This window comes from Meriones unguiculatus, chromosome 2 (assembly GCF_030254825.1).
Source record: "Meriones unguiculatus strain TT.TT164.6M chromosome 2, Bangor_MerUng_6.1, whole genome shotgun sequence".
Taxonomy (NCBI): domain Eukaryota; kingdom Metazoa; phylum Chordata; class Mammalia; order Rodentia; family Muridae; genus Meriones; species Meriones unguiculatus.
The window spans coordinates 94765849-94785061 of NC_083350.1; the positions used below are offsets into that span (position 1 = coordinate 94765849).

Sequence of the window (19213 nt, forward strand, 5' to 3'; positions counted from 1 at the left end):
CACGTTGGGAACCATTTCAGCGCTACGTTCGCCGTCACCTTTCTGTTCGGTGTTGCTTTTCGAAAAAGAAGTACGTGACGGGTTAAATATCCGGAGTGCGTGTGGATGGTGGTGAGAAACTACAGTTCCCGGCATGCAAAGCACTCGGCACATGAATGCTGGGAATCGTAGTCTCTGGCGTCTGAGCCAGTTGCGTAGTTTGGCCCTTGCACATTTTTCGTCTGTCTCTGCGGGAAGTGTGTCCTGAGTTATTTAAGGTTTCCCCTTCATTGTGATTGCAGAATAGATCTATGCGTACTCCAGATTCTAAGGCACACAGTTTTTAGAGGCGTGCCTGGATAGCCGTCCCGCGTGGCCCTAGCCGCCCCGTGTCAAAGGACATTCTGGGCTCCGCCTCTGGCAGATGGTGGCACGCGGGTTTCCAGGTCGGCTTTCTTGCTCGTCACTCAGGGCTCCTGTATCCTTCAGCACCACTGGTGTTTCGCTGCCAGCATCTCCTGAGACCTCTGTTTTGGTTTGCAGTAGAGGGGGGGGGGGGTGTTTCACAACTCCTAGGAAATTCCAAGGACTCAAAATTTTTTGACATCCCCATAAATACCAAGGAAACTACCTGGCAATCTAGAGCCTCTCTGTGAGTCAGCTGGAGAGCAAGCTGGTGAAGTCCAAGTTGGCATAGAACAGGAAAGGACATTTGCGGATACTTGAAAGCAAAAGCCGCAGTGCTTACAAATAGCCTGGACTGTGGCGTTATAACTTCATAGAAACACCTTTCTGCCCTCCGAAAGACAGAAAGGGGCTCTTCTGGTGAGGGAAGTCCCTAACTCCAGCTTGTGCATTCTGAAATGCTTTCTAAGCTCTTTAGCCTACTTCTAACACACCGTTCCATCACTGCTTTCTCTAACAAAACTGGAGTTGTTTTCAGGTAATCATCCAAATTCCTGAAGGCAAGCTTTTCAGTGGCAGTGACATAGTCCCTTTGGCAACTTCCGGAATTTAGGCACAATGTGGCGAAGGCTGTTTTCCCTACATTTGCCAAAGCACAGAGAAATGTGAAACGCAGGCTTTATGCCTGCATGCTTGATTAGAGCATACCAGCATCTTCTTTCTGTTTTTAGAAAAAGATCCCGTTTCTAAGTTTGACAGCCCATCATGGCCTTTTTTCTTTCTTTCTTTCTTTTTTTTTTTTTTTTTAAACTGAGCAAGCAATGTTCTGAAACTGCAAATGCATCTTAACTGGCTAGTGGGAGGTAGATTTGGGCTGCACCTGGGAGGAACTGAGAATGAGATTTGTCTTCCAAAATAAAGCTGCTGTATTTTGTGGGTAGAAGTTTCTGTAGATGATGGTCCCTAGATAGAAAGAAGGAAAGAGAGAGACCGAGAGAGAAACCACCTTCAGGCTGGCAAACGATGGACTGTCAGCCTTCATCTGACTGAGCTCCCTGTAGAAGAAGTGGGTGTCAGCTGAGGAGAGATGGCTCAGGGGCTAAAATGATTGCCCCACTCCCACTATGACCTGAGTGAGGATTCTCAGCACTCAGATGCTGGTCTAACCCCGAAGCTGGGAGTGGGGTGGTGATGGCAGAAACAGATAGGGCTCTCTGGCCAACAGCCTAGCCAAAACGGCAAACTCCAAGTTCACGAAAAGGATAGAGAAACACATGCACACACGCATGCACAATGACAGTTTCTTGGGTTCCTAGTATTTTTCCCATGTTCTGTTCTTCGGACTTTTGACCTGTCACTGATCTCTCATGTCTGTTTTGCTCTGTCTTTCCCCAGTCTATGGTTGTTAAGCTCCTCACCTTTGAATCTGGTTCTCTTGCTTCCTAGAGAGCCATCTAGTTCCCAGTTCCCAGTGGGTGCTGGGAACTGACCCCTGGTTCTCTGCAAGAGCAAGTGTTCTTATCTACTGAGCCATATCTTTAGGCCTTTTTGTTTTGTTCTGTTTTTTACATTGTTTTAGTTTTTATTTTTGCAGATGTGGTCTTTCTTTGTGGCCCTGGGTGTCCTGGACCTTGCTTTGTAGCCACACTGGCCTCTACATGCCTCTGCCTCCTCAATGCTGGGATTAAAGGAGTGTGCCACCACTCCCAGCTGGCTTTTCTGTTTAATGCTGTATTTTTATGGCTACTCCTGGCAATTTCTACCTTTGTTGTGGTTTTTGTCATACATCTTGAGCAGATCTAATGCCATTAGTCCCCTGACTTGCAGTTAAAGTTGAAAGGAAATTCCTGACATGTAAAGGGGATGCAGTTAGGGGCAGGAATACCTCCTTTCATAGGCAGATGTAATCTAGCTATGGGGAGATCAAGGCAGAAAAGGCGTTTGGGACCATTGAAGAATTGGGGTGAACTGCTAGGTTAATTGATTTACTCCTTCCTTCCCTCCCTCCTCCTCCCCTTTCTTTCTCCCTCCCTTTATCCCTCTCTCCTTCCATCCCTCCTTTCCTCCTTCTGTCTCTGTCTCTCCTTTATTAATACAACAAATATAGGCCCTGCCATCTGCTAGGTATTATGGGGCTGGAATTTCATGGGTGAGCAATAAATATACGGTCTCTATAACTACAGAGCATGGGCAGGCATGAACCAGGGAAGGGCACTGTAAGTAAGTGTATCATGTATCTTTTCATTTTATTTATTTATTTGTTTGTTTGTTTGTTTATTTTTTGAGACAAGATCTTGCTACCTTGTCCAGGCTGGTCTCAAAGTTACTACGTAGCGCTGGCTAATGTCAAATGCTCCTGAGTGCTAGAATTACAGGAATGCACTAGCACACCTGGATGTAAGCAGAAGTACAGAACCTAACCTGAGTAGCCTGATGGAAGAATTCCACAAAAGAGAACCACAGAACTTTGGAGGAACATTCTTGAGCTTGGGTGCTTAAAGCCCATAAAACTGTACACTTAAAGGGCTGTATCTTTTCATATTTAATTATTTTTTATATAATATTTAATTTTTTTATGTGCATTAGTGTGAATGTGTCAGATCCCTTGGAATTGGTATTACAGACAGTTGTGAAGCTGCCATGCGGTTGCTGGGAATTGAACCCTGGTCTTTTGGAAGAGCAGACAGTGCTCTTAACTACGAGCTATCTCTCCAATCCCTCACATTTAGTTCTTTAATCCATTTTGGGCTAGATTTATTATTTATTTATTTTATTTGTTATGTATACAGTGGTCTGCCTGCACACCAGAAGAGGGCACCAGACCTCTCATGGTTGTGAGCCACCATGTGGTTGCTGGGAATTGAACTCAGGACCTCTGGAAGAGCAGCCAGTGCTCCTAACCTCTGAGCCATCTCTCCAGCTCCTTGTCTTGTTTGTTGCTGTTATTTTTTTTTTTTAACAAGGTTTTTCTTAGGCAGCTTTATGCACATGTCTGATGTGTTTTTGATCTACATACCTCCTGTTACTACTGAATCCCTTCTCAACAGATTTGTTTCTTTCACGTCTTTAAAAGTATTTTAATGTGGGTATTGTAACTCTTAACAACTGCTGTTACAATGAAACAAAATACTAACAAACATTTCATGGGGGCTTCCAGAGACTGAGACATCAGCCAATGAGCTTGAACCCTCTGGACACACTGTGGCCTACTGGTAGTTTGGTCTTCCTGTGGGGCGCCTGGCGACTGGAGGGGGCGGGGGCTGTTTCCAACATGGACTCTGTTGCCTGCTTTTGGATCACCTCCCCCTGGCAGCACTACCTTGCCTGGCCTCAGGGGATGAAGATATGTTCAGTCCTGTTGTGACTTGATGTGCTGCGGAAGATTAATACAGGGAGAGGGACCTCTCCTCTGCTGGAGTGAGAGGGAGAGGGGAAGAGGGAAGGAGGGAAGTGGCGCAACTGGGAGGAGGGGAGGGAAGGGGCACGCTTGGAATGTAAAGTAAATAAACTGATATAAAATTAAAAGAAAAAGCATTTCAAAAAGAATCAGGAGGTAGGTAGAGAAGCCAGTGCTGTTCTGTACTCATTAGGAGGGCCTAGTAATAAGAGAAAGACAAAACAATTGATATACATTTCAGAAAAATTAGCTGGGTGTGGTGGCAAATGCCTGTGATCCCAGCACTTGAGGAGGCAGAGGAAGGATCTCTGAGTTTGAGGCCAGCTTGGTCTACAAAGTGAATGCAGGACAGCCAAGGCTCCACAGAGAAACACTTGAAAAACCAAAGAAAAAAACTGTAAAGAACATTGCTAGATGTGGTGGGGCACACCTTTAAATCTAGCACACAGGAGGCAGAGGCAGGGAAATCTCTGAGTTGGAGAACATCCCGGTCTACAGAGTGAGTTCCAGGTCAGCCGGGCTACACGGAGAGATCCTTTCTGAAAAATTGAAAGAAAGGAAAGAAAGACTGATGGAGTTCCTTATTTTGTAATTACTTATTTATCCCAGATACCTGGGACCTAAGTTTTTTTTAAAGTCTCAAACAAATATGAAAATCTGGTAAATTTTAAGATGATTTTAAGAGGAACTTGTAAAAATTAAGTCTTGTGCTTCTCCTGCAAAAACATAAAAATTGAAACAAAAACTTCATTTGTATTAGAGAAAAAAAAATGTGGGAATAGACAAAGACATAATTCCAGTATGAAGAAAACTATATACAGTATTGAAGAAATGAAAATAAATGAACTTGAATGAATCTGTGACCCTGAATGAGGTTTTGCTGTGTGGTAAGTTGCAGCTCAAAGGAACACCCATTTATTGTTTTGCATGGGATCTGCTGATCTGAAATCCAGACACACTCTGATCTGTTTGGTCTCACTGTTTGGTCCTGCTTCTACTTCCTGAGTGCTGGGACTACAGGGCTGAGCCACCCATGCCAGGACTTGCTCTCTTTCACCTATCTATCTATCTATCTATCTTTTTTTTTTCTTCTCATTTCTTTTTTAAGACAGGGTTTTTCTGTGTAGCTCTGGCTTTGTAGACCAGGCTGGCCTTGAACTTACAGAGCTCCGCCTGCCTCTGCCTCCCTGAGTACTGGGATTACAGGAGTGCACTACCATGTCAAGCCTGTAGTTTTGTTTTGTTTACCTCTTGGCTTCTTTGGTTGAAAGTGATTCCCAGAGAGTAGATTCATTAGATCACTGATTTTTGGTACTTGACCATATTTTTTGTTGTTAGTTTATTTTTATGGATATTTGTATAAGCTTGCATGCATTTATGTGCACCATGCCTGAGCCTGTTGCCCTCAGAGCCTGGAAAAGGGCATTGGATCCTCTAGAACTAGACTTACAGAAGGTTGTGAGCGTCCATGTAGGCCCTTGAAAGTGAGAGGAGGGGGAGGGCTGCGAAGATGGCAAGCCCGAGGACCTGAATTCATTCCCTAGAACCCACTCAGAAAAGGTAGGCTTGGTGGCATGTGCTTATAATCCCAGGATTGGGGAGGTGGAGCCAGGCAGACCCTTGGGGCTCACTGGCCAACTCAGCCAGCATCCATGGCAACTTCTCAACCAATGACAGAGCCTATCTCAAAACTAAGGTGAATAACACCGAAGGAACAGTATTCAAGGTGAACCCCTGGCTTCTGCACACACAATAGAGAATACTATATTCCACACACACATACTCCTTCACACTCAGAAATGACCTCTGATCACATGGCAATGAGAGGTGGTAGATTTTTTTTTGCAAGGATTGATAATTTATTTCTACCCTCCTATGTGATAAGTGAGACTTCTGTTAATAAAATATCCATGGTGTTTATTCTGTCATCTTTTTAGAATTTTTGGGAAAAAAATGTGACATTGAAAAAAACCTCTACATTGCTTCTTGTTTGTTATAAAACTCCTTATAGGCTGGTGCTTTCTACACATTGATTTATGGACTCATCACACCTCAAGTCTTACCTCTCTGAATATGGAGACATAGACACATTCTGAATCAGGCTGATCTGTGTATAAATGTTGACCTTAACTAAGGGTAAAGGCACTTGCTCCCAAGTTGATGACCTGAGTTCATTCCCCAGAACCCACATGATGGAAGGAGAGAACTGGCTCTCAAAAGTTGCCCTCTGGCTTCCACATGGTGGCTGTGGCACATGTGCACACACGCATACACACACATTCCTGGACACCCACCAATAAACGAATAAGTAAATTCAAGCAAGCCAGCAAGCCTGCCTTTTCTCTTGGTGTGACCTTGGATGCACTGTTTATCTGGTCCAGACTTTGCCCGTTGGTCTGTGTAGTAGGGTGGTGTTCCTCTTGTGGGGATTATTGAAGCAATAGTCAATGCAGAGGCTTAATAGTTTGTTGTTGTTGTTTTTAAGGCATGGGCTTACCATGCTGTTAGGAGATCTTAGGAGCTGTGTTATACTTCGGATATGTTTTACTATATGTGAAAAGAGTAAATATAGTTTTAAGAAGTGATCTTTGGTGTGGAAGTACGCTGCATGAGAAGAAGCCCATACAGTGAAGTCGTCTTATAATTATTTTTAGCTCTCAGGAACAGCTGTGTCATCATTGGAGCATGTTTAGGTAGCTTGGTAGGATTAAATTCCAGTAGGTGAGTAGACTGTTGTGTGAGTTTACTTAACTGCAGATAAAATCAGCAGGCTCATAGATGCAGACTTTCTTTGGCTGGTTTTTCCTGTGCTGACCTCCAGTTTATACCTATTTTCATTCTTCAGCTACTTGTCATGAACCTTCTGTGTCTCATGTTGCTTCTCACTACATTAGGGTCCATTTGTAGACTTGCCTTCCTTTTCTTACTGTCAGCATGTCACCTTGCATTAATGTTTCCATTTCTATGGGGCAGAGGTTGTGGTTGGCCAAAGGACCTGGGATGGTGAGCGGGACTCTGGGGAAGGAGGGAGGCCTTGTGTCATTTTACCATCCAGCTTCCGACTTGTGAGTTCTTCAGCCAAAGCCTTGTGGGGAATTGGGGGAAACACAAGCTGCCTGCGACCCTAAAGTCAATCTGTCTTGCCTTTTCTACCCTTACTTTGTCTAGATTGTTTAACTGGGACGTCCTTTCCTCAAAAGACAATTTGTGTAAACCTGACCACTTATTTATAGCAAACGCAATTAAGGAGACCTAAGCTGTGGGCCTTGGCAATTGGGCCAGGATGGAACTTGTTTTGTTCTAGGTGTGATGTCATCCCCAAGCAGCTTGTAATGGATAAGAACGCGAGTGAGACCGGAGAACTGAACAACACTCAACCCGTTTTAAAGTCCCACAAACCCATCCAGCCTTATATCTGCTCCACTCTAGATGATTTTCAAGAAGAGAGAGACTTTTTGGCCAACAACATCTTCCCTCGGCTGAATGACTTCTGCAGCCCCCGGGGCACCTACTTCAAAGCTGTGGACCTGAGATGGTCAGCCCTGAAGGCCCACAAATCCTTCACTGCCAACCTGTTCCGACAGTACTCCTGTCTCCATGCCCAGCACCTGAAGCTTTGCCTCGACTATGTGGACAAGTGCTTCCCCTTCTTCATCTGCCTGCTGGGGCAGACCTATGGAGACTTCCTCCCTGACTACTCACCCTTCGTGTTCTCCAAAGTGAAGGACTTCTCGAGTTTATCCAAGGGAGAACAGAATCTATACATTGCTGCCAAAAATGGTTATCCTTGGGTCCTGAAGACTCCCAACTGCAGCCTGACAGAGTTTGAGATCATCCAAGCAGCATTTCGGAAGCAATCTCAATTTCAATTTTTCTACTTCCGGACCTCGAACGCACTGTTGAGGACTTTAAGTAAGGAAGAAGAAAAGATGTCCTCAGCTTCTCTGTTTTTGCAAGAGGGAAAACATAAGGTTGGAAAACTCAAGGCTAGGATCATTGGTAAAGGGCTTCCAGTCCGCTTCTATAGAGACCTGGATGAGTTGGGTGATCTGGTGTTCAAGGACTGGTCGGCCGTTGTGGAAAAGCTCTACCCAGTGACTACCATCACAGAAAACATAGGTTAGTAAACGCAGAGACAGTCGACTCCGTCAGCCTCGGGAGTGTGTGTGTGTGTGCGTCAGAGGACAGCGTTTGGAGGTCCTTGCCTTTTACTTTGTCGAGGCAGCATCTCTCAGCCTGGTGATCTGCATGCTCCAGTCTGTCTGACCCATAGTTTCCATCAGCATCTCTCAGCCTGGTGATCTGCATACTCCAGTCTGTCTGACCCATAGTGTCCATCAGTTCTCCTGTCTCCATCTTCCATCTTGCTGTATCCTGCAGTGCAGGATTATAGAATTTAGGTCACCTCATTGGGCTTTTTTTTTGTGATTTCCAGGGATAGAACTCAAGTTATCAGGCTTTTGCATCAAGTGCTTTTATCTACTGAGCCATCTCACTGGCCTAGGAAAGGAACTTTTAAATAATTGAATATAATTGTTAAGCATTTTATGTTATTACCCATTGTTGTAAATTAAAAAAAAATGAGTGTTGGGCTATATATAATGTTTATTATTAGCCCTAAGATTATTGTGGATTATTATTTAACCCGCTATCACAAATAATAAGACACAGACACCTGTTAGATTCTATAATTGCCTAATTTACCTTGGGCCGGGCAGATATTTCACTTACACTGTCTCAATAACCTCACCGTTCATCATCACCCAGCCCCCATCCAATGCCATCTACCTTAATCCTCCTCATCTGGTCTATCTTCCATCCATAATCCCATGGTACTTGCTTATATTCTTCACATGGGCCTTTTCACGCCATTATTGGAGTTTTTCATCTCGGCCCAGGTAGCTTTTTCCTCCACACTAACCTCCTCTGTTCCTGTCCCTCATCTGTTTCCTGTGAGTCCCTGTCCTGTAGAGCCTGGGAGCCTTAGCCATTCTGCCCTGCCTAGGTAGAGGCCGTTTAATCAACCAATCATGTATGTCTTACAAAACAAGGATAGATGTAATCAGATCTTGAGGGCCAGTAACACGCATTAGACCACCCTGCAACAACACTACAGTCCTGTGGCATATGCTTCTCTTTTTAAATACATATTTATTTTTATGTGAGTGTGTGTATGTGTGTCTGGCTGCATGGATGTGCACCGTGTTCCTGCAGGAGCCTGAGGTCAGAAGAGAATGTCATATCCATAGAACTGGAGTTATCGGCAGTTGTGAGCCACCACATGGGTGCTGGAAACTGAACGTGGGCCCTCTGCAAGGGGACTTTGGGAACTGAAAAGAAGAGCTCCTAACAGGACTGGAGACTGCTGGGAAGTTAGAGCTCTTGGAGACTCAGAACATCTAGTGTTCACGTGAGGTCTAGAGGGGGGTTTTCAACAGGGTTGATTTTGTCCAGCCTGATTTTGAATATTATTGAGAAGTTAGCTTATTTGAGACTTTTTTTTTCTTTCTACTTTTAGTTTTCTGTTATTGTTTGTTTGTTTGCTTGTTTTGTCTTTCAAGACAGGGTTTCTCTGTGTAGTCCTAGCTGTCCTGGATCTCACTCTGCAGTCCAGAGTGACATCAAACTCAGAGATCTGCCTGCCTCTGCCTCCTGTATACTGGGCTTACAGGCACGCAACAGTAATGCCAGGCTTTACTTTTAGTTTTAAATCACTTGTGTTTATGTATGTGTGACTATGCCTGTGTGTAAGTGTGTGTTACATGAGTGCAGGTGCGCTCACAGAGCAGATGCCTTGCAGCTGAAGTTAAAGTGATTGTAAGCCCCTTGATAGGGTGCTGGGAACTGAATTCAGGTCCTCAGCAAGAACACTATGCACACTTAACTGTTGAGCCATCTCTTCAGCACCTGGGTTTTATTCTTAAATGGATATATTTGCACTAAATTAATAAGAAGATATATAATGGTTAAATAATAAAAACGCTTTAGAAACAGGGGTTAAGCCTTTTCCTCATGACCTTTGGTACCCTTTAATATCTCAGGTGCGGTCAGAGTCTCACAGCCTACAGCGGGGGCAGTAGTAGACCATTTGGTCAGCTGTAATTTCTGAAAAGCAATGTAAAGTTATCAGTGTGTGTGTGTTTGTGTGTTCATGCAAATGCAGGTACATATAGAACCTAATGGTCAACCACAGGTGTAATTCTTAGGATGCCAATCACCTTATTTCAGGTTAGACTCTTGGCTCTTAGAAGAGTGATGGCCCATGCCTGTGATTGTAGCACTCAGGGAGGCAGAGGCAGGCAGATCTCTGTGAGTTCAAGGGCAGCCTAGTCAACAGAGTAAATTCCAGGACAGCCAAGGCTACACAACAAAACCCTGTCTCAAAAAGCAAACAAACAAACAAACAAACAAAAAGCTGTAACAACTCATTTTTTTGTAAACACACTTTAAAAATCAATTACAAATACTTAGGGTATTCATAGAAACTTGAGTGAGTGAGGGTCAAGATTAATTCGAGAGACTCGGTGGAGTGTAAGGTCCTCCTAAATTCTGTTGAAGCTCGTGGAACTTGAGGCCGGTGTTGGCCAAGCTAGGTTTCAGGGAAGCCCAGTTAGCTGTAGAAGTGCAAGGGGTGCCTTCTGGACTCCACTGGACCAGCCTATGCTATGGTAGGCCGGAACACCCTGACTCCAGTCAGGCAGCAGCTGTGGAGCTGAGGCAGCAGGGAGCTGGGATGAACTTTCGTAGTCTGGCCCTTTGTATCGTACCAGGATTTAAATGACTTCCCCAGTGGCAGAGTTGGATCTGTGCCTGTGGTTATCACCCATGTTAGAAAACTTTACCCTTAAAATATGCTCTATCCTCCAACCTCTGCAGGAGGACACACATATATTACATACATACCACAAAACTGAACTATCTTTGTACTTGCTATCAGTTTGACTAGACAACAGAATATATGTATCAATTTGTTGTTTCACGCTTGTTGCTCTGAGGTCCGGAAAGTTGGATTCCATTTAGGTTAAATGACCTGTCTGTGGTAGTGGTTCTCAGCCTGCCCGTCACAGCCCCTTTGGGGACAGTGTGCCAGATATTTACATTATAATTCAGAACAGTAGCAAAATTACAGGTATGAGACAGCAACAAAATAATTTGATGGTTGGAGGTTACCACAACACACACATGAGGAACTGTATTAAAGAGTTGCAGCATTAGGAAGGTGGAGAACCGCTGTTCTGTGGTTTGCTTTCAGTACTTTATACAGTGGGCTGTAAAAATGGTCTAGCCATAGACAGAAGGTGACAGAGACACAGAAGGGTGGATTCTTCCTGGGCCTTTAGGAGAATCACACAGAACTGAAGCTGTGAAACTACAAATTAATACCTTCCTTATCTTTTTTTTTTTTTTTTTTTTTTTTTTTTTTTGCTGTGAAGACTATAGACACAGTTTCGAGCATTTGTATCATGAAGAGTTTACTGAAAAGTGCAAGCAAGTGTTTGTTATTTCCAAGGAATCCAGCAGAACATTTGACATACTGGAAAGATTTGCCTTAAAGAATGCTGAACTTGAATCTGATGGTACCATAGCAAATTCAGGGTTAGACTCCATTCTCAGGTAAGACATTCTGAATCCTAATTTATTTCATGGGGCCAAAGCAGAGCAACCTGACTTTAATAAACTCCGGATTCAGAGCGGCTGCCCTTCCTTTTCCCATAAAGAAAGACCCCGTGAGAGAGGCTACAGCCAGACACCTCAGCAGTGCGGCATCTGAATCAAGACACCAATAGGCATGCTAATATGGAAGTGGGGAATCTCACAGGACCCACCCCTAGACAGAGAACTGCAAGTAACTCACTACAGCTGAAACAGGAGAATTAGTCTCCCGGGGAGCGAGCTTTCCAATTTGTTACCTAATACCAAGGGGTCAGCCCTGAAATCACATACATGCAAACAACACTGAACCAACTCAGCAGGTTATACTTACATATTTATGCATGTGGATATGCATATATCACAACAATAACAAAAGAAAAAGAGGACACGAGTGAGGGGCATGGGAAGATAGGGAGGGGAAATTTATGTAACTATATTTTAATTTGAAAAATTGCAAAAATGTAAGTAAAAAATTGGGTTAAAGAAAGAAAAAAAGAAAGGAAAAAAGACCATGGAAGCCATGCTTCAGTTAGGAGGTAAGAGATCACTCTGCCTTTTTGGAGTTTACTGTGTTTTATATGCTTTCTTCCAGTGCTCTCAAGATTAACAGTCTCTGAAGGGCAGAGGACCTGTCTTTTTTTTAGTCCCATACATCAAAAATTTGTTTAACTAATTCCTGAAAATTATGGAATGGGTGTAAACAAAGCAACTAGGGAATATGAATATGTTTGGATGGCATCATGTCATTACAATGTGTTTCTACGTGTCATTTTAAATCACACTAATGTATTCACCAAAAACCCATTAAGATATGGACAGTATCATGTGTGGGTACTGAGGAATCAAGTTACTCACATTTCATAACTCCTTTTTGGTGTACCTGGTGTTCTGCACAGTACTGCCAGCCCCCTATCTCTTCCACCAATGGTGACCATAGACCCCTGTTTGCTGCCCACAGGCACCGATAAAAAGAGGTAACAGTAAGAGAAACTTGTCTATAGTGTCTCTCCAAGTCTCATTTCTAAAGAGGGGAAGGCATCTTTGAATATCTTTTTTTTTATTCTCCTTCTCTGGCTCTTACTGTACATCTGGTTTAGTATGTAAAAATTTTGTGATTTGAAACAAAGCCACAGTAGTTAGGACAGTATAGGCTGGCCTTTGCAGTTACTGTCATAGGCTTAATACTTCATCACAGATTGACCAGTGTGCTTTCTGCTGGTTCTGGGTGCTCACGCTAAGAGAAAGACAATTTACTACAGCATGATACCCAGCCAATGTCTTTAATACTATAGGAGAAATATATAAATTGTAGGTTAAACATGTTAGGCTTGGATAGGCAAGTCCACTGAAGCAGAGAGTGAGGGAGTGGATGCTGGGAGATAAGAGTGGGGACAGAAAGGGAGGTGTTCTTTTTTTTTTTTTGGATACTGGACGTGTTCTGGAGTTAAACAGTAATGATGTTTGTACAGCCTCATAAAATGAAAACCAGCCAAGTGTGACTTTAATACTGAGGTTTTTGCTTTGTACATTAGTTCTTATTTTGTTTATTATTTTTGAGCAGTTTATCATTCAAATAAATTTTATTGCAATTGAATCCAAATCAGACACAGTAAAAGCACAGTGATTAGATGGTCTGTGTTATCTGTGTGGAGGCATTTAGGGCTCGGTTTCCTTTGCTATCTGGAGCAGTGCTCTGTGCTCTGTGTTCCTGAATACTGAGTGGAAGTCAATAGAAGAATGTTCTCTGTTCCAAGTTGCAAAGCATGGGCTTAATACCAACTTTTTTTTTTAACTTATCTTTCTTTTTCAACTCAATCTTTCTGTATAGCCCTGGCTGGCCTCAAACTCACTATATAGTTAGTCTAGGCTGGCCTTAAACTTCTGAGTAGTCTCTGCCTCCTGAGTACTGAAATTACAAGCATGTGCCAACTCACCAGGTCATACATGAAACTTTTATCAATACATTTTTGTAACCATTTGTTGTTGAGAAGGAACCATGGTTGAGTCTGTCTCTGGCTGTGCAGGTGTATCACATATGTCTTTGTCCTCACTGATTTGACCTGCCTGGTGCCGCATACGGTTTCAGACTCATGGATGCTCCAGTGAACAAAAGAACTAAAATCCCTGCCTCTGTGCTATCTGATCCTGGACACTGGAACTAAGCAGCATGTGTGAAGAGCGTTCAGTATGCACCATGTCTGCAAGGGCCAATGGAGCAGTATGGAACACTGGAATGAAAGCGCCAGCTGATGGAGCGAGGGAAAGCCCTAGGTGACCAGGTGATGTTTGCATAGCTAACAGAATAAGGAAGGCAGCCAGCTATGCAAACATGGCCTGGAAGAACATTCCAGACAGAAGTAATTGTAAATACAGAAGTCCTGAGGCCACAGAAGCAGCAGAGATGCCAGGCAGCTGCAGGGAAAGCAGTGGGGATGACGTTGGAGATGAACTGATGGATCGTCTGCTGTCACAGGCCCCTATCTGCCATTCTGCAACAAGCTCACTCTGCTGAGGGCACAGGCAAGAGCAGGCTCAAGATGAAATCCCACTTTTGAAAACAACTGGTGACAGGATTTAAGTAATAGAGCATTGATTTCCAGTTCCTATCAAGGAGGACTGAATTCTTGTGAAATCACTACTTTTTAATAACCCAAGTTAGAAGTTTTTATTTCAATGAGTGTTTTTAACCAGTCTTCATGGATTGCTGAATCTGAGTTCAGGCTCACATGGTTCGTTTCATTCATCCAATCATTTATCCATTCAACAGTTTGTTGTCAGGTGCTATGCTAGTCAATGGTAAGAGAATTCTGGGACTATCCTCATGGTGTGTACTGTCAGTGAAAAATCACTACACACATGTGCAGGCATACACATGTTCTGTATCACTGGGGCTAGGGACTGAACCTAGAGTCTCATGTGTATGAGCACTGTTCCACTGAACTATAGCCCCCGGCATTTTTCCTTTTTCCTTCTTGAAACAGAATCTCACTTCACTATCTAGGATGGCCTTAGCTTGTGATCTCCCTACCTCAGCATCCCAAATAGCAGAGATTCCGTGTCAGCTTCGCTGAACCTAAGTGATACATACTAATCTAACACAATCAACAGTATGAGCTGATGGCGTGTGATTCCCAGCACTGGGGAACGTGAGGGAGGAGTGTCAGGAGTTCAGGATCATCCTTAGCTACTTAGAAAGTTTGAGGCCAGCCTGAGTAAGGTGAGACTCTGTCTCAAAAAAAAAAAAAAAAAAAAAAAGTAAACGAAGCAAATAAGTTTAAATCACAAGGCTAGAGTCTCCATCATGGTATTCACAGACCTGAGGTGTCTCTGCATGTGCAGAGACTTCACTAAAAAATAAAGCACTTTAGAGCATTCAACCTTCCTGACATACATGGCTGGTGGTGGCCGCCACGTCTTTAATCCCAGCACTCAGGAGGCAGAGGCAGGCAGATCTGTGTGAGTTTGAGGTCAGCCTGGTCTACAGAGTGATTCCAGGACAGCCAAGCCTACACAGAGAAACCCAGTCTTGAAAAAAACCAAAACAACAAACAAACAAACAAAATCCACTGTCTTAAAAAAAAAAAAAAAAAAAAAAGGTGTCAGTGAGGGAAGAAGCATGGAGGCAAGCTCTCGCCAGAACGCAGACTGCTGTCAAAGGGCAGCCACCAGTCGCCACACACTGGCGAAGGCGCAGCGCTTCTCAGTCAGCAGTGGTGGTGGTTAGCTGGAACTCCAGTTCTGTGGATTTCAGAGTGATGCTCATTCTTGGTGTACGGGTGCTCCTGTTCCTCATCCTCTTCCAGTGTGATGTGTAAGCAACCAAGGATAGCCTGGTGGTAGTGAGATGGGCAAAGCAGGCGTACAGTGGGCTGGGGGGGGGGCATTTTTCTCCCTTGGCCTTGTCCACAGTTGAAGTTCATGTCGGGCAATCCTAGGATCTAGCCAGTGGAATATTTCTAAATCACTAAGTCTCCCCTCTCATAATCTCGTATCTTACAAAACTGCAGCTAAAGGAGGAATGGCTTCTAGGAGCCAACTGAAGCCCACCAAACTTAGGCCAGAGCTTCACATCTCTTGGAGGGAAAATGTATCCCAGAAACGTTCTTCCCTCCTTCCCTCTGCTTTCAATATTTGTGCTTACCATTTACCCTTCTGTTTTTCAGAATAAATTCTCTTCCAACTTACAAGTCTATCTTGCTCTTGTCTGGGGAACGTGGCTGTGGGAAGTCTACTCTGATCGGCAACTGGGTCAGTTATTTCAAAAAGAAGTATCCCGGAGTGTTGCTGATCCCGTACTTTGTGGGAAGCACATGTGAGAGCAGTGACATTATGTCCGTGATCCACTACTTCATCATGGAGCTGCAGGATAGAGCCCACGGTGAGCAGCCTTCTGGGCAGAAAGTGCACAAAGCCCCACCCCCATGCTTTCTGCTCTCCACTTTCACTTTACAGTAATACCAATATGTCTCCTTCAAACACCTCAGGCACTTGTCAAACTAAAGCCAAAAAGCTCTTAAGACCAGAAAAAAAAATTGCTTTGATAAAAGTATGAATCTTGCAGGGTGCGGTGACGTACACCTGTGATCCCAGCACTCTGGGAGGTAGAGGCAGGCAGATCTCTGTGAGTTCGAGGCCAGCCTGGTCTACAAAGTGAATCCAGGACAGCCAAGGGTACACAGAGAAACTCTGTCTTGAAAACAAACAAACAAACAAACAAACAAACAAAAAGTATGAATCCTAATGTAAAAAGGAAAATCAGTAAAAATATGTCTTTTTCCCATGAAGTTAAAACAGTGACACAAAGGATAATTAGCATAATTTTTCAAGCATCAGCTGAATCAGAATAGTTCCTGCTCTTGCGCTTGTGGCTAGCATTCTCTTGTTTTGATGTAAATCCCCTATGGCCTCACCTGTACATCCTGCTTCTCTCTTCCTAGAACTCTTTCTTCCCAGGTAATAGTCTACTAGGTGTCTCTTAAATGAGGAACAAGCAGCATTCTTCCCTGTGCTCCCTGGAGGAAATAGAGGCTGTGTCTGAAAGGCCCGACTCTTCTGCTTTGGGCTAGCCCAGTGGTTCTCAACCCTTTAATATAGTTCCTCATTCTGTGGTGACCCCAACCATAAAATTATTTTTATTGTTTTTTCATAACTGTAACTTTGCTACTGTTATGAATTGCAATGTGCATATCTCACGCAAGTTATCTGATATGTGATGCCTGTGAAAGGGTCATTTGACTCTCAAAGGGTCATGCCCCACAGGTTGTGAACTGCTGGGCTAGAGAAGGGAACAGATGGAAAAGGCACACTTGTCCCTTCAAAGCCCAGGCCTGGACTCCCACTGCCATCTTTTAGTAAGAAGTTGCCACAAGCTATCAGGCAGGGTTAGAAGGCTAACCCCTCCCTAAGGAAGGGATGGTGTTCGTGGGACAGGTAACCTTTGTCTCTGCTATGCTCTTTGGGAACATCTCACAGTCTAAGGGCCCAACCATATGGAAATCAGAAGAAAGAACACTGTAGGCAAAGGGGGAAACTAAAGTAATACTGTAGTTCCAGAGCTGGAAACAGCAGGGTGAGCTAGAAATGGACAGCGGACCAGTATAGCCAGACAACAATGGACAGCATGGTCTGTCGGACAAAGCAGTGAAGGCAGGGCTGCTTCATATAGGAGGGAGCTTTGCAGGGCAGAATATCAGGAGTGGATAGAGCCTGAGTTTTAAGCAGGAGCATGATGTGACTTGGTACCAAATCAGTATGATGTATGGGAAACGGATGCAGGGAAGCAAGCTTGCAGACACTTAATGGTTATTGAAATGGTTGACGGCAATAGCAGGGGAGAAGGGCTGTGTGTAGTTTGAGAATTTGCTGAAGAATTGGAGTTCGGATGAAGGAAATGGGGGAACCGAGGGTAACCCCCATCTCTAGGCTTGAAAAAAACCAAATGAAAGGCAAAGGAGACTGTGTGTGTGTGTTTGTGTGTGTCTATGCATGCGTGCGCACGTGTGGGGGGCAGGTTTGGAGGAAGTCAAGGGTTCTACTTTGGATGTGTGAGGTTTCAGATGCAAGGTGTGCTGTACCAGTCATGGGGTCCCTGTGCTGTGTGCTTCATTCTGTCCTGGGAGCCTGAGAACCTGTATTCAAACCTATGCCACTACTTACTAGTCACATGGCCTTGGCTAAGTCATTTTAACTCTCTGTGGCTTGGCTCCCATTTGGTTTTGATTTTTTTTTTTTTTTTTAGATAGGTCTCATGTAGCTCAGGGTGGACTCAAGCTGTGTAGTCCAGGATGGCCCTGAACTCCCGTCTCTATTGTGTTGGGATAATAAGCCTATCATACCTAGCTTTGTTTTTCTATTTATAAAATACGGGTTTAAGAGAAAAAGTGGCTTTTAGGCATGTCAGAGGATTAACTAGAATGAAGTACAAAAGACAAAGGGATTAGGTGTGATTCCTGGCTCCAGTGAGCACTGATAAACATTAGTGATTGTCACTGTTGTGCACCCACTGTGGAGGTATGCATTGGTGTGCATCTACCTTTGCCTGATGGTGAAAGTTCATCTCTTCTCATCTTCTTGTGTGTGCTTCTAGGTCCTGAGTAAGTGTGGGGTACCTCAAGGCAACTTTGGCTGCCTTCATACAGTTCCTATGGGGTGGGGCAGGTGTTTGAGTCTTGTGCGCCCAGTGGGTTTCTGAGAACATTCATGGGTGAATGTGGATAGCCGAGTTCTCTTTGGTTGCACTTCTGGGTCTGTAAAGCAGGTAAAATCGGTCAGCAGAAGCAGGTGTGACTGTCTCCGGAAGGCTCCTAGGCCTATTCTGGCTCATCCCCAAGGTGTTCACTTGAGCCAGGCAGCTAGCTGATGATGCAAGCTTGGCTGAACACACCCAATTATGATTTCAGTCCCAAAGTGAGTTGTTATTTTAATGGGGTTCAGAAAGCTCCTAGTAAAAACAGCTGCTGTCTTTCAAACAAGTAGCTTTTTCGTCTGGCAGCAGCAGGACAAATTCAGGAAAGCCTGTGACTAGCAGACACCTCTCCATGAGAGAGCATCTCTCTTCTCCTAGTTCATGATGGAAGCTCCAGAAGAGAGGCTTTGGGCTTGAGCCACAGTCTGGCTTCCTTTACTGGCTGGGTGATCTTGGGCAGTTTACTCGAGCCCTTCTGTTTTTCATCTGTAAAACCTAAGCCCTAAGGCCTAATGAGATTGGAAAGAAACTGCAGGTCAAGAATTGACAATGGTACCTGCTGGCAACCTGCTGCCACTATAATTTTGCAGCTGTTATGTGCTTTTGGGATTAGCATTTCTCCCTGAGTTATGTGGGGGGGGGAGGGGCAGCGGGTGCAATGTTAAGTAAAACAAGACACTCCCATTCCCTTTGTAGATCAAGGAGAAGAAAGGCTGCAACAGAAGAGGCTGCAGCCTGATTAAGTTAGGTCACTGCAGGCATTTTCAGGGCTGCCTGTGCTTCGCAGCACAGCTGGTTTCCGGGATGGGGTGCCTGTGGGTGCAGGGGGCGGAACTTCTGCTTAGAGAATGCACACTGCAGCTTCAGCTACCCCACCGCCCACTTTCCTGTGACCCACCTCTGCTCTCTGCATCTGCAGGCGTTTCTCTATGAGATGTGAGCAGGGGCCCTTTTCTCTGGGACACCAAATGCACATGTGACATCGTTCTGCTTTTCTGGCCCCAGCCCCTGCCTGCCAGGACAAAGTGTCTGGAGGAGAGCTGCCACCATCGGGCTCTCTTGACACCCTGTTCCCCTCTCCTGCCTTGTTAGCA

The 19213-nt window shown here is 44.4% G+C and overlaps 1 protein-coding gene across 11 annotated transcripts in view; it reads left to right on the forward strand.

The window, feature by feature from the left end:
* Positions 1-373: 373 nt before the first annotated feature.
* LOC110563929 (tetratricopeptide repeat protein 41-like) overlaps positions 374-19213 on the forward strand; it is a 51011-nt gene continuing 32171 nt past the window's right edge. For 9 of the 11 annotated variants that reach the window (XR_009589970.1, XR_009589971.1, XM_060377844.1 and 6 more), the window contains exons 1-3: positions 4677-7900; positions 11215-11395; positions 15598-15812. Coding sequence is in view for 9 of the 11 variants with exons in the window: in XM_060377844.1 (XP_060233827.1) it covers positions 7114-7900; positions 11215-11395; positions 15598-15812 (1183 nt within the window). In the remaining 2 variants the exon portion in view is untranslated. The other 2 variants (XM_021661179.2, XM_060377843.1) reach the window with 2 other exon arrangements.